This window comes from Pantherophis guttatus, chromosome 1 (genome assembly GCF_059756535.1).
Source record: "Pantherophis guttatus breed Tessera chromosome 1, ASM5975653v1, whole genome shotgun sequence".
Classification (NCBI taxonomy): Eukaryota; Metazoa; Chordata; class Lepidosauria; order Squamata; family Colubridae; genus Pantherophis; species Pantherophis guttatus.
Window position 1 is genome coordinate 163,686,752 of NC_142063.1, and position 13,256 is coordinate 163,700,007.

General features: G+C 36.3%; 1 protein-coding gene across 3 annotated transcripts in view; it reads left to right on the forward strand.

Moving 5' to 3' along the window:
• MYO1B (myosin IB) overlaps positions 1-13,256 on the forward strand; it is a 131,028-nt gene that overhangs the window by 36,358 nt on the left and 81,414 nt on the right. For all 3 annotated transcript variants that reach the window (XM_034429652.3, XM_034429644.3, XM_034429665.3), the window contains exon 3: positions 2,191-2,306. In XM_034429652.3, coding sequence (XP_034285543.1) covers positions 2,191-2,306 — 116 coding nt within the window. The remainder of the gene's footprint in view (positions 1-2,190; positions 2,307-13,256) is intronic.

The following is a 13,256-nucleotide window of genomic DNA, read 5'->3' on the forward strand; positions in this document are numbered from 1 at the left end:
TCAGCATTTTTTTGTCTCTTGAAACTTTTTCTTATTACATGGTAATAAAGAACAGTTCAACTAATTTCACCTCCAGCTGTTTTTTTGCTTTTGCCTTATAATAATAAGAAATGAAATTATGCTAACTTTTGCATGCAATGCAACAAGGAAAAAAAGCCGTTGCCAAATCATTTAGCTTTGCTAATGGTGCGATACACTTTTTGGAATAGGGGCTTACATCCTACCAGCTTGCCAAGTTTATCAACTCTCCCCCTCCTTCCCCTTGTGTTACTCAGTTCTCATAATTTCAAGTTGGTATGTGTCGTTGGATAGATCTGATGGCATCCCGCTGGATAATTTTTATAAGATAACAGTGTTATTGTGCAATTTACATGCAGAAACCTTTAAAAATGTGTGACTGTTTTAAAGAGGTGCTGTTCTTACATTTCTGAGCATTCTGAAATACTTTTCCTGGGTATTAAAGAAACCCTTTCCTTTTCAAAGCATACCCCAAACTGCTTGCTTCAGTTGTTGTAATTTGCGCCAATGTCTAGACTCTGCGTAGCAGCAGAATGATAAAAAACTAAAAATTCTAAGACAGAAACAAAAGCAATGTATATATATTAAATATGTACAAGACATGTTGAAAGTACAGAAGAACACGTTTATTCATAGAGCAGCTGGACAGAACTCTGGGATAAAAGAAGTCAGTAGTGGGGTTCTTTGCCATATAGAGGTAATAACCAACACTTCAAATTAAACCTGGAAGTTGAATAACTAGTGCAGGATGTTCAGCTGTAGTTTTACTTTGTATTGCATTCTGGGCCAGCTGAATTTAGAAGGACCCTCAGTTCATGACCAGATCACAAACCAACTCCTTTGGAGGGTACAGAAACACTTTTGGAAAAAAACCATTGGCGCCAGCATTGCTGAATGTTTAACTGAGTACAACATCATGGGAGGATTTATTATTATATCTTTGTTTTCAATCTTTGTATATTTGTGATAGATGAACAATTTTTCTTTCAGTAGTTCTGCATCTGCTGGCTCTAGTTGCTCAGCCAACAGTCCTGAGGCCTGTAGCCCATTTGTCATCAGATGTCCAGGAACTCCAACATATTGAGCAGTCCTTGTTGACCCCAGCATTGACCAATTTGATATGGGTTTCTGTAAATTACATCTCACCATATTATTTTATGGGAGAGACACTCTTCATCTCGCTGCTCAGATGAGACCTGTCCAGCATGGTTGAACTACTGGCATAGCTCTCATCTTCCTCAGAGCACACAAGCCCCACAACCATATCATGATGATGAAAGCAATAGCACTTAGACTATATACCACTTTACAGTGATTTATAGTCCTCTCTAAGCGGTTTACAGAGTCAGCATATTGCCCCCAACAATCTGGGTCCTCATTTTACCGACCTCGGAAGGATGGAAAGGTGAGTCAACCTTAAGCCAGTGAGACTCGAACTGCCAAACTGCTGGCAGCCAGCATTCAGCAGAAGTAGCCTGCAGTATTGCATTCTAAACACTGCGCCACCACGGCTCACGATGATGGTTCATCGCACAGTCAGATGGAATGTTCAGGCTGGATTTGGTATTTTTATCCACCTATGGAGTCCTTCCCAAGGATCTGGGATTAGCAGTTCCCAAGATTTTAGGATAGGCAAATGTTGTTTGATGGTATTAAAAGTATCATTGCAGGATGTTAGCTATTTCAAGTGAAGCTGCCTTTTGCAATTGACTGATGTTGATTTGCTTTCAAGTGGTGCTCCACGTGTTTTGGGATTGCCCAAAGGTGGCTGTTACTATTGGTAATAATTCAAGATAGGTTACATAATACTCATCCTATAAGATGTGCTGGGCTGAGAGAAAATGAATGGCTCAAGGATATTCAGCCACCTTTCATGCCTAAAGAGAATGTAAATCAATGTCTCTTGATTTCTAGTCCTACATCCCAACTACTAGACAAAATTGGCTGTCAATTTAATTTAATCTGAATTTAATCTATAGACCTTAATATAATGGTTAAAATATCCAATCATTGTGAGAGATATTTAACTCTAGAATTAAAATTATTGAAACCTTTATTTTTGACAGTGTAAATAACTAATATCGTTATACCATAAGTTGAACAGTTGCTAATATATTTTGTAGGAATCTTTGCAATATCACCTACTAAAAGTGCTTTCTTACTCTGTTACAGACTTATATCGGGAGTGTGGTGATATCGATAAATCCATATAGATTGCTCCCAATTTATTCAGCAGACAAAGTGGAAGAATACAGAAACAGAAACTTCTATGAACTCAGGCCTCACATGTAAGTATAAGGCTGAAGCTTTCCATCCATCCTGTTCTTTAAACAACATAGGTTATAGATAGAAACAGCTGTTTCCTGTAAGAAGGAGAATGTGTTTGATCTATTGTGCCTTTGATTAGCACTTAGAATGTGGTGTATTTGCAACTTGTTTCTCCCCCAAGGGAGGAAATCTGGATATTTATTCAATTAAAATTTTAGAATGTGTTTTTTTAGTTGAAGAAAGTTATTTTCTAGTAATACCTTAGACCAGAATTGGATTATATAGCAGATTCTTTCATAGGCCACAATACTATCTCTCCAGGTAAAAAGAGCAATATTGGACATATTTTGCATGCCTTTGTGGGTCATTTCCTTTATATTTTTCTCATTATTATTTTTTTTTTCTATGTAACTCTTGAACAACACAGTAGTCTTATAGTGGCCATAGTTTCATACCCAGCAAGTAGCATGGAGTAGAACTGGGCAGGTAGACCCAAATATGTAGCTTTAGTTAATTTTCCTCAATAAATGAATAAACAAATATAATGTAGTTTATTTATTTATTTATTTATTTGTTTGTTTGTTTGTTTGTTTGTTTGTTTGTTTGTTTAATTTGTATACCGCCCTTCTCCCAGAAGGGACTCAGGACGGTGAACAGCCAAAATTAAAAAACATACAAGAAGTTGACCTTCTTGTTCTCTTTATCTAGTTTTAGGACTTGTGTGGAGAATTGGTCATGTCTTATATCATGTAGAAGAATTGAAAAGGCTTCACAAACTTTTAAGCTTCATTGTAAATATACAGTTAGTTAACTTTACTTATAGCCAGTTTTCCAGTGACCTGTGAGAAGTAAAAATATTCTGCTTTGAGAGCAATTACTTGCAAACTATACCATCTAAGATGTGAACCAAAGAGGAGCTTGAATCTCCATTCATGTAGAGGGGGAAATTATTGTTGTTAACTTCCTCTTCAGCTGCAGCTGTCTGCATAATATATCATAGCATTTCCAGGAGCAGAGGGGAAAAATATACCAGGAAGTGGTGGGGGTGTAGTAGGAAAGCTCTATTCTGTAAGTGTGACAGAAGGAAATCCATACATTTAAGCCAACATTTGGAAATCAGATCTAGTATCTTTATTTCGGTGAGAGACAAGTACGGAATAAAACTCAATAGTATAAAAGAGAGTACTATTTGAGTACTCTATTTTGAAAGCTTAAATATTATACTTCAAATAAACAATGTTTGTTGGAGTAGGTTTACAATTCAGTCATTTCTTTCCTAGCATTTTTCCCACAAATGTGGGATCCACTTTTTCAAATCAACTGAGTGTTGATCCATTGGTTGTGACACAAATTGACCGACCAGCTTCTCTGCCAAGGCTGATGTCATGAGCTAAAAGAGAGCGGCTGATCCAAAGTCACCCAGCTGGCTTTCATGCCAAGACAGGACTAGAACTCAAACTCAGTCTCCTGGTTTCTAGACTAATGCTTTAACCACTAATATGGCTTTCGATTATACAGAAATTATAATTCAATTATAATTCAAATTATTATATATATGTATATATATATATATGTATGAATGTATGTATGTATGTTTGTTTACAACTTACATATATAGCATATGCATATGTATACACACATACACACTTAAATTACTATAAAAAGAGATGTTTTGCTGCAAGTAGCTTGAAATATATAATATAATATAATATAATATAATATAATATAATATAATATAATATAATATAATATAATATTTCATATCATATCATATCATATCATATCATATATCACTTTGTTGTTAAGTTGCATGAGTGGAAGGAAGCTTCTGTGCTGGCTCTCCATATTTGGGGCAGCCCCTCCCCCTTCTTTTTTAGCAGCTGTCCACCTCATTGTGAATTTCAGGGAGAGGCGTTTTATGGGAAATCTGACAGATGGAGAGGTAGGAATCATAATCATGGGAAAGGTCTCCTGGATAAGCTGCCTTTCTCTTAAACTACTTAGTATCTAAGCCTTTGTTTTTTTCATTCAGTTTGTATCCTACCTTTTTTCTTAAATGGCTATTCAAGTTGGCTAACAGTTAGAAAAACAGAAGATAAAAGGCTTTAAAAGGCTTAATATAAATTAACGCTAACATAAGCTGTATTAAAAGCTTGGCAGAAGAGAGGAGAGGGTCCAAGAAGACTCCAGAGGAAGGAGAATCCACAAGCTTGGAGTGATCTTTGCATGCTAGATAACTCAGCCTTTCATCCAAAGCACCTTTCTGAGTTCAGGATGAGTGTAATGTAAGAAAAAAGTATTTATTCAAAATAATTTTCATACAGTAGTACCAGTGTTTGTGACTGATAATGAAAGGCAATAGATGTGAGTCAAGAAATTTATGCTTCTAAATCCTGTTAGAATTCATGAATGTAAGCTCATAGTTATCATTTTCATTTCAGTGGGGTTTAAGGCAGTCTCGTAAAGCTAAAAACTAATTATAATCTTCCTGAACATGGTGTCTACCACACAAGTTAGACTACAGCTCCTACCTGTCCTCAGCCATAGGCCATAAGAGGGGTAAAATATATTGAATTGAAGAATGCAGGACTTGCATTTATATACTGACTTCTGCCATAAACAGCGTGGAAAAGAGGAAATTAGCCATGGAACAAGATGGTAAAAATAACTACATTTTAATAAGTAGGCTGAAAGACAATGGAAAGAAATGAGGAATAATGTCTCTCCCTCCATGACCAGTGCAAGAAGCTGACGGATAGAGAAAATGAGAGCCTGTCTAAAAATAAATTCTTTTCTTTAAAAAAATACTTTATGGTTCTTAGGGAAATATTAAATTGAAGGTTGACACAGATATGGAATTCTGAAATTGGAAGGGACCACAACAGGGGTGAAATGCTCCCAGTTTGGACCGGATCACCTGATCCGATAGCGATGGCGGCGGGTGTTTTGGAGAACTGGTAGCAAAAATCCCTGCGTTTCCCCTGCATCATGCCCAGCTGAGCCGCACGATCATCAGTCTTTTTTTTTTTTTTTACTTTTAAAAGCATTTTTTCTACAACCTCTTCCGACGAAAAAATGCTTTTAAAAGTAAAAAAAAAAAAGCCTCTGATGATCGTGCGCCTCAGCTGGGATCATCAGAGGCTTTTCAAAGTATTTTTTTCTGCAACCTCTTGGCCGAAGAGGTGGTAAAAAAAAATGCTTTGAAAAGTCTCTGACGATCCCAGCTGAGTTGCCTGATCGGCAGAGAGGCATTTTTTAAAAAGCCTCTCTGACGATCCCAGCTGAGTTGCCTGATTGGCAGAGGCCTTTCAAAGCATTAGAAAAAATGCTTTGAAAAGTTAAAAAAAAAAAAAAAGTTGGTCATGCCCACCCAGTCACATTACCCCCACCACCACCAAGCCACGCCGACAGAACCAGTAGTAACAAATTTTACATTTCACCCCTGGACCACAAGGATTATTAATCCAATAATCTGCGGTATGCAGGGAAACCAGTCAAACCGTGCTTTAGAGCTGGCACTTCAGCTTTTCTTAAAAATCTCTTGAGATGGGAACCCACAATCTCCATAGGTTGACTCTTCCACTGTTACACAAGTCTTCCTGTCAGAAAGACTTTCTTTGTGTTTAAATCAGATCTAGATAGCTGCAATATATACTGATTACTTTAGTCCTCAATTCTATGGCAGTGGAATATGGTTCCTGATGGAACCATCTCATATACCTAAACACTGCTTTAATGTCTCAGCTCAACTTTCTTTTTTCCAGATTGAACCTCCCAGGGCGTGGCAGGGGAAGGATACTGTAAAATCTCCATTCCCACCCCAATCCAGGGAAGGATACTGTAAAATCTCCAGTTCCTCCTGATCAGCTGGGACTCGGGAGGCATAGAATAGATGGGGGCGAGGCCAGTCAGAAGTGGTATTTACCGGTTCTCAGAACTACTCAAAATTTCCGCTACCAGTTCTCCAGAACTGGTCAGAACCTGCTGAAACCCACCTCTGGTCTGAATATTCTTTGTATCAGTATTCTTCAGGAAATGTGGTGCCCAGAATTATATATAATATTCAAGATGTCATGTTGCCAGTGCCAAGGAATAATAGCTTCACATTCCTTTGATCCAGGGCTTTTCCTAATGCTGTCCAGAAGAGCATTAGCCCTTCCGGCAGCTGTCTCACACTAGTACTGATTCATGTTAGCATGTTGTCAATAAGTGATATCAACATCCTTCTCCAGTATAGCACTTCCAAGCCATGAATCCTTCATCTTGTATGTGGGCCTTGTATTCTTCCTCCCTAACTTTACTTTGTACAGTGAGTACAATGCTAGAATTGTATGCCCTTTTGTTTGCTTTCTCTGTGTAAGCTGTTTTATATCGTGGATGTCTGCATTCCAACTAACATTTTGTGAGTAAGCTTTTTTCTTCTCTCTCGCACCCTTCAATCCTCAGAAGCACTTTTGGGAAGTATATCTGGACATTGATATTAGAATCTACTTAATTTAAATAATAAATTTGCTCAGAGCAAAATCAAACTACTAAGTCTATGGCATAATTTGTAGAATAAGGATTTGAATCCATTTTAATGGAGCAGTGGAATATTAAGCCACTTGAGAAAAAAATGGAGAACTTTAAATCAAAAGAAATCAGAAAGGTTTTACTTGAATATAATGTTTTCATATTTAGACTTACCCTGTGGTCTTTGTACGTATAACATATACTGAGGAAGGTTCTGTCTTACATTCTGAGGAAAACAATGCAGTTGTTATCACAAGTGTGGGGCTGGCTTTGTACTGGAAAAAAATGAGGGAAAGAGGTTCTTTTCCATCTTTTCCCCTTGTTTGCAGCACAAAGCCAGCCCCATACAGCCCAGAAACACAGCAAAAGGAGTATTTGGGACAGTCTGACCCCTTTAAATAGCTTTTTGTTGTTTTTTTCACTGTACATAGCCAGTCTCATAGGGCCCAACAGCCAGTCAGGCATGCCTCATCAGCAGAGTGAGGAGATGACAGTGAAGGTTAACTGGGGTTGGGGAGTTTAGGGCACCAGGGGGCTAAAAGAGCATAGATAGGAGGGGAGATAGGAAGGTAGGGCAGTTGCAGTGCCCCCAAGATCAGACAGTACAGCCTGCCAAATGACCAAATTTTAATTGTGTGACTCTCGAGCATTTCAGTGGCTCTAATTTCGAGTTGTAAATCCCTTAGTTCAGTGCCATCATAACTTTTAATTGTTGCTGAATGAATGATCATAAGTTGAGGTCAGTACATCATAAGGCTCAGTACAAAAAAAAATTGTTTATCAAAGGTTCCACAACTTAGGAAAATCAGAGCAAAGTATTGTTTTGCTTCATAGCAAAACTCTATATTTTTCTGGTTGGTTAGCATCCCTAGTCACCAACAGTTGGCTTATCTATTCCCAAAACAATGTTGGTTAAAACTTTTCCATCTAGTTATTTATATGGGATTCAGACTTTCTGTCAGTAACTAGACTAATAATTTAAATCCTGAAAGAAAAAGTTTTATTAAAGATTAGTCCACTAATTCAGCAGAAAATTGATTTCATCCAGTACCTGGATGTTCCGAATGTTTCTAGGAAAAGTACAATTTTATAGTGTTTTGATGATTGACAACCCCCATTATAGACAGTGTTGGTCAGACTTTATACTGAATGTGCAAATAATTCTGATGGGCATAATTACACATTTTCTCTGGTACACATTCAGGCAAATTTCTATGTACCGTGTTTTCCCGAAAATAAGACCCTGTCTTATATTTTTTTGAACCCTGAAATAAGCGCTTGGCCTTATTGCCATGCGCTCAAAAGCCCGATTGGGCTTATTATTAGGGGATGTCTTATTTTGGGGGAAACAGGGTAGTATGGTTTCAGGCAGTTAACAAAGACTTGAAGAAGCTGCTGTTGTCTTAAGAAGCAAACTATGAGTTGGTTCCACATTTTGTAAGGAAGAAGAATTCTTTATTAATTTTTGAAATCTGGACTATATTCAAGTTAAGCCTCTTTTACATTTACATTCCCAAACCTAGTTCTCCCCAAAGATATTGAGTTTCAATTCCCATAATTTCTCAGTTGGCATGATAATCACACTAGTTGGAGACATGGGAATGGAAGTCTAACACTTATGGAGGGTATCAAGTTGAGGAAGACTTTCAAAATCCATTTTCTAATACATTTTGTGCCATGGATTTATAGATTAATTCGGTCCATTGTAGGAAGTTAAAAATAAAAAAGGAGTCAACCCAAAAGAGTTAAAATATCTAGAAATAAACAATACACTACTTAGTTAAATAGTCTCGGTATTTATCATGTAAAGGCAAACTGAAATCTTTTGCTAGCGCACTGATCATTCTTCTTCCCTTATGCTAATTAACCCTAATGTCTATTATTTTTTGAGGTCCCTAACTGCAATTAAGTACAGCTGTCAATTCCTTTCACTTAAAATGTGCCATTTATATTGCCTTAAATCTTAATCCCCCCTCCTTTTCAGAGGGGAAAGCATACAAATGGTATCCATCTGCTGCCATAAGTGCTTTTTGCCATAAATTAAAGAAACAGTAAGTAGAGTAGCAAGAAATCCATTCAGCAGTTTTTTCTTGATAAATCAGGAGGCTAGAGGCTGCTTCTTTCCCCCCATCCTTCTGTGACTGCACCTGCCCTTTGTAACAGCATCTTCTGGAGATCCATATGGATCCCATCTTCAAACAGACTTTAAAATTCTGTGCCCCCCCCCCCAGGATGTTTCAGGCAGATCTCTTTAGCTATAAATGATATTAGGTTATTTCTTCAGGCAATTGCTGTGTTCTGATATATAATGTTGTTTGTTTTACATACACACACACACACACACACACACACACACACACACACACACACACATATATATATATATATATATATATATATATATATATATATATATATATATATGTAGGTCTTTGGTTATTCGGGTCTTCTCCCACGTTTACGAATAACCAAAGACCTACATACAAACACCCGCGAAAACCTGAGAAAACAAATATATATATATATATATATATATGGACATTGGTCAAGTAGATAACTACAGTTTTACAAGGCAGCAAAGCTTTGATTGAATCTCTTTAGCAAAGTGGATTGCTGAAATGAGGCAATGACTTGCTTTTGCTTTTTGTTTGTATATCAAAGAAGAGGTTTTATTCTTTCTTTCATTTATAGTACATGCACATATACAAAAATCTTTTTTTTGAAGTGAAGCAGCCAGTTGTACCAAAACAGGTAACTCCCCTTTTCACCTCCAACTATTCAGGTGAGGTGATTCCTCAGAATTGACTTACTATTCATGTTTGAGACTTTGATCCATTTTTATTTTTATTTACTATGTTACCAACCCAGTCATATGACTGAGCAATTTAGAATGTGAAATACAATCACGTTTTTTTTAAAAAAATATCCTTTATTCTATGAACCTTTTGATTTATTTGGGAACACAACAGTTTGAAACATGCTAATCAATTAATGACAAAACCAGCTGAAAATGGGTATAGATGTCACACATCTGGAGGAAATCTGGTTGGGGAAGGTTGATGTAGAACACGGTGTCAAACTCACCGTGTCATATTGCTGTCGTGACATTTCACGACTTTTTCCCATTTGCGGAGCTGGGGTGGGTGTGGCCTGCACGTGACGCATCCATCCGGTGGGCCGCCAGTTTGACGCCCTTGATGTAGAAGGTAGAATATGATACCTTTAAGATGCTTAAAGTGAATGCTCCAGCTGCCTTTCTTTGTGGTTAAGTACTTGCTAACAAAGATGTTAAAGTTGCTTCCATTCTCAGATGGAGTCCTGGTCAGAGGTCGCTCTGCATAAGTCTTGCCTTCAACCACTTATTTTAAGACTGAGAGCCTGCAATAGTCATAACATGCTATACCATGTAAATCCCGTATAGACCTTGACAAGGTAGGGTTTATGAGCTTGTAAAGGCCACAAGTGCAGGTTCTGTGGGGAAAAAATGGCTATTGAAAAAAGAATCTGAATGAGCAAGAGGCAAAGCAGCATGTGAGGAAATGTACCATGTACTTGAGTTCATCACAAATCAACAGATATATTTATTAGTTTTATATTGTTGACTCATGGGTGTCATGGTGTTTTTCAGTGGATATTAAAATACATCCAGGTCTAGGTACATTAAAGGTCATCACAAAAGCTTTTTTTATGTTCTTAGGAGTTTGAGAATTATTTTTTAGCCTGCTAAGGGGAATGTAAGAAGTAAATGCAGATAAACAATTTCAGATATACAGCTGTACTTTGACAATACCTGTGATCTGATTTTGTGGCTGCTACTACCCTTTGTGCGTGTACACTTATTCTATACAGAAATTGTGAGCAGATTGAATTGCAAAAGAAGCATTAGGGGAGAAAATAGCAAAGTGATGGAGAAAGCTAATTTCATTATGCTGGGCACCTCTCCTTATTTTTGGAGAGGCAGTAGAAGCTTATGAAAAGAATGACCTTGCATAACAATTCTAAATTAGAAGTAATTATGTAGGATCCTTTTATGCAACACCTGCTCTGCGCTATGATGATTCGTACTTTTCATTATTTGATTTTTTTATTTTTTATTCCTGTCCATACTGCTTAGTCCATTTCAGTTTTTAACTGACTTTGTGGATATAGAATTTAAACTTTAAAAGGCACCCTTGACATGCTTAACCTAGCCACGCTTATTTTAGGAGAAAAAACAGCTCTGTTGCAGTTTTATTTTAAAACTTTGTAATTGAGTTTTGAGCATTTAAAAAAAAATCTTAAATTTTTAGAGCAATTTCCAGTTCATCAACCAGAAATACATAATTGTAAAGTAGTTAGCTAACAGAGTAAAATCAATGCCAATGTTACTCTCCTATTCTGTTTATATGTTTATGAAAGTTTTTACTTTTTTTAAAAAATAGAGATAGTTATATTTTGGAGCCTCAAATATTTAAATTCCATTCTTTTTTTTAACCTTTTCCTGTCTCCACATCTTTTAAAAAGGATGAAATCTCTTTTTCCTCATTTTTTTAAAAAAATACCATTGATTAATAAGGACACATTTCCAGATACTGAAGATTGTGGTTGAAAATTACTAAATTTCTACGAAAGCAAAAAGATACCTTGTTTTTGCTGTATATGCACAAAATGTAAGTCTCTTTTATGAGATAGGGAAGGCAGAAAGAGAAAATGAATTACTGAATTCATTCATATGAATTCTCTTTCTCCTAATTTTCAGCAATAAAAGTTGGTTGTCTTAGTATTATAAGCATGTACATTAATTAATGTGGGATTTGTAAAGAGATATGAGTCAATTAGGCTTAGAGCCGCTGACAGTGTTCCAGATGGTGGGGGCATTGAACACGAAATGTGCCACATGCTGTGGGTAAGCAGCCAGAACAGATCACACAATTGGTTGCTTAATGAAGAGAGGTGTGGGGGGGAGTTGGGGGAAAAGGTTATATTTGGAGACAGTCCTAACAGAAAAAAATTCCACTGAAAGGCTAAAACAATGATCTTATTTTTTAATCTACAGAATGTAAACTTTAGATTGAAAGAGGCACTGGAGCTTTGAAGTAAATTTTAGTTAAACAGAAAATTGTGTGACAGACCCTTTTAAGCACAAGTATGGCAACATATTTCAGTTTCAGATTATAATCTTCTTGCCTGTGAAAAATGACGACAGTTATCTGATTCCTTTCTTTGATCTGGCTAAATGGTATACTTAATGAATTAGCAATTGGATTTATATTCGGGGAATATATTTTAAGTAGTGCCCTTGATTTTAATATCTTTAAATCCTCCAGTTAAAACTAATGGGCTGTTTAAACAATTGCTGTTTTCACATATTCAGATCAGAAACAAATCAGTCACTTTTTCCATATGAGTTATTACTCATTGCTTGGCTAATTCCTGGGCTCATTTCCCCTTCTTTTCTTAAATATTCTTTCTTATTAGAGAAAGAATATTTAAGAAAAGAAGGGGAGGCTTCTTTTTAGAGGCTTGGGCAGAATACAGATACATTCACAAATAATGAATAAACCAAGAAAACAGAAATGAGCCAGGCAATTCCATACACATCACACTCAATTACAGTAGCAGTCATTAAGCTAACTGCAAGTGTCAAACTATAGTTGTCCTAAAACCAGAAATAGCTTGAGCCATTCTGCATTTGTGTATTATATTGTGACTAAAACAAATCACATTATGGATTAGCATGTGGTATTAAGTCCATGGAAAAGGTAGCTCTATTTGATTGATGGCTATTTGACAATGTTAACATTTGGTTGGAACCATCTTGAGACATTTACCAATGGCCTTTGAGTAATTGTTGACTGCCTGGAGTAGTTCCTGCACTTTTCTTGACTATGGTTTGTCATTGTCTTCTTCCCAGGCTGAGAGAGAATGACTGGTCCCAAATCACCCAGCTGGCTCTGAGGTGGGACTAGAACTCTTGACTCCCAGTTTCTAACCTGGCGCCTTAACCACATCCACTATACCTTAACCAGTGTGATTCGCTCCCTTGGATAGTTAGCTTTAAAGAAATAAATATTAAAATGATAAAAGACAATGTTTTCTTTTTCTTTCCTAGAATTCGTTCATTTTTGTAGAATAAAATTCAAAAACTGACACAATACTTTTTCTTTTTTTAATAAGTTTTTTATTTTTTTTATTTTTTTACAAACATCAATGCGTGAACAGTGTGGCACCTGGGTGTCATACATTCTAATACAAATACGATTAATAGCATTAGTCATAGTTATTACTTTCAATTCAACATATGTTTCTAATAGTAATACATATTTATATAAAGTTGCAATCTATCCTTATTCAATTATTCCATGTTGTCTCTTATTATTACTCTTATTTTATTATATTCTAATACAAATAAGACTAATAGCACTAGTCATAATTATTACTTTCAATCCAATTTATATATTTCTAATAGTGATACATAT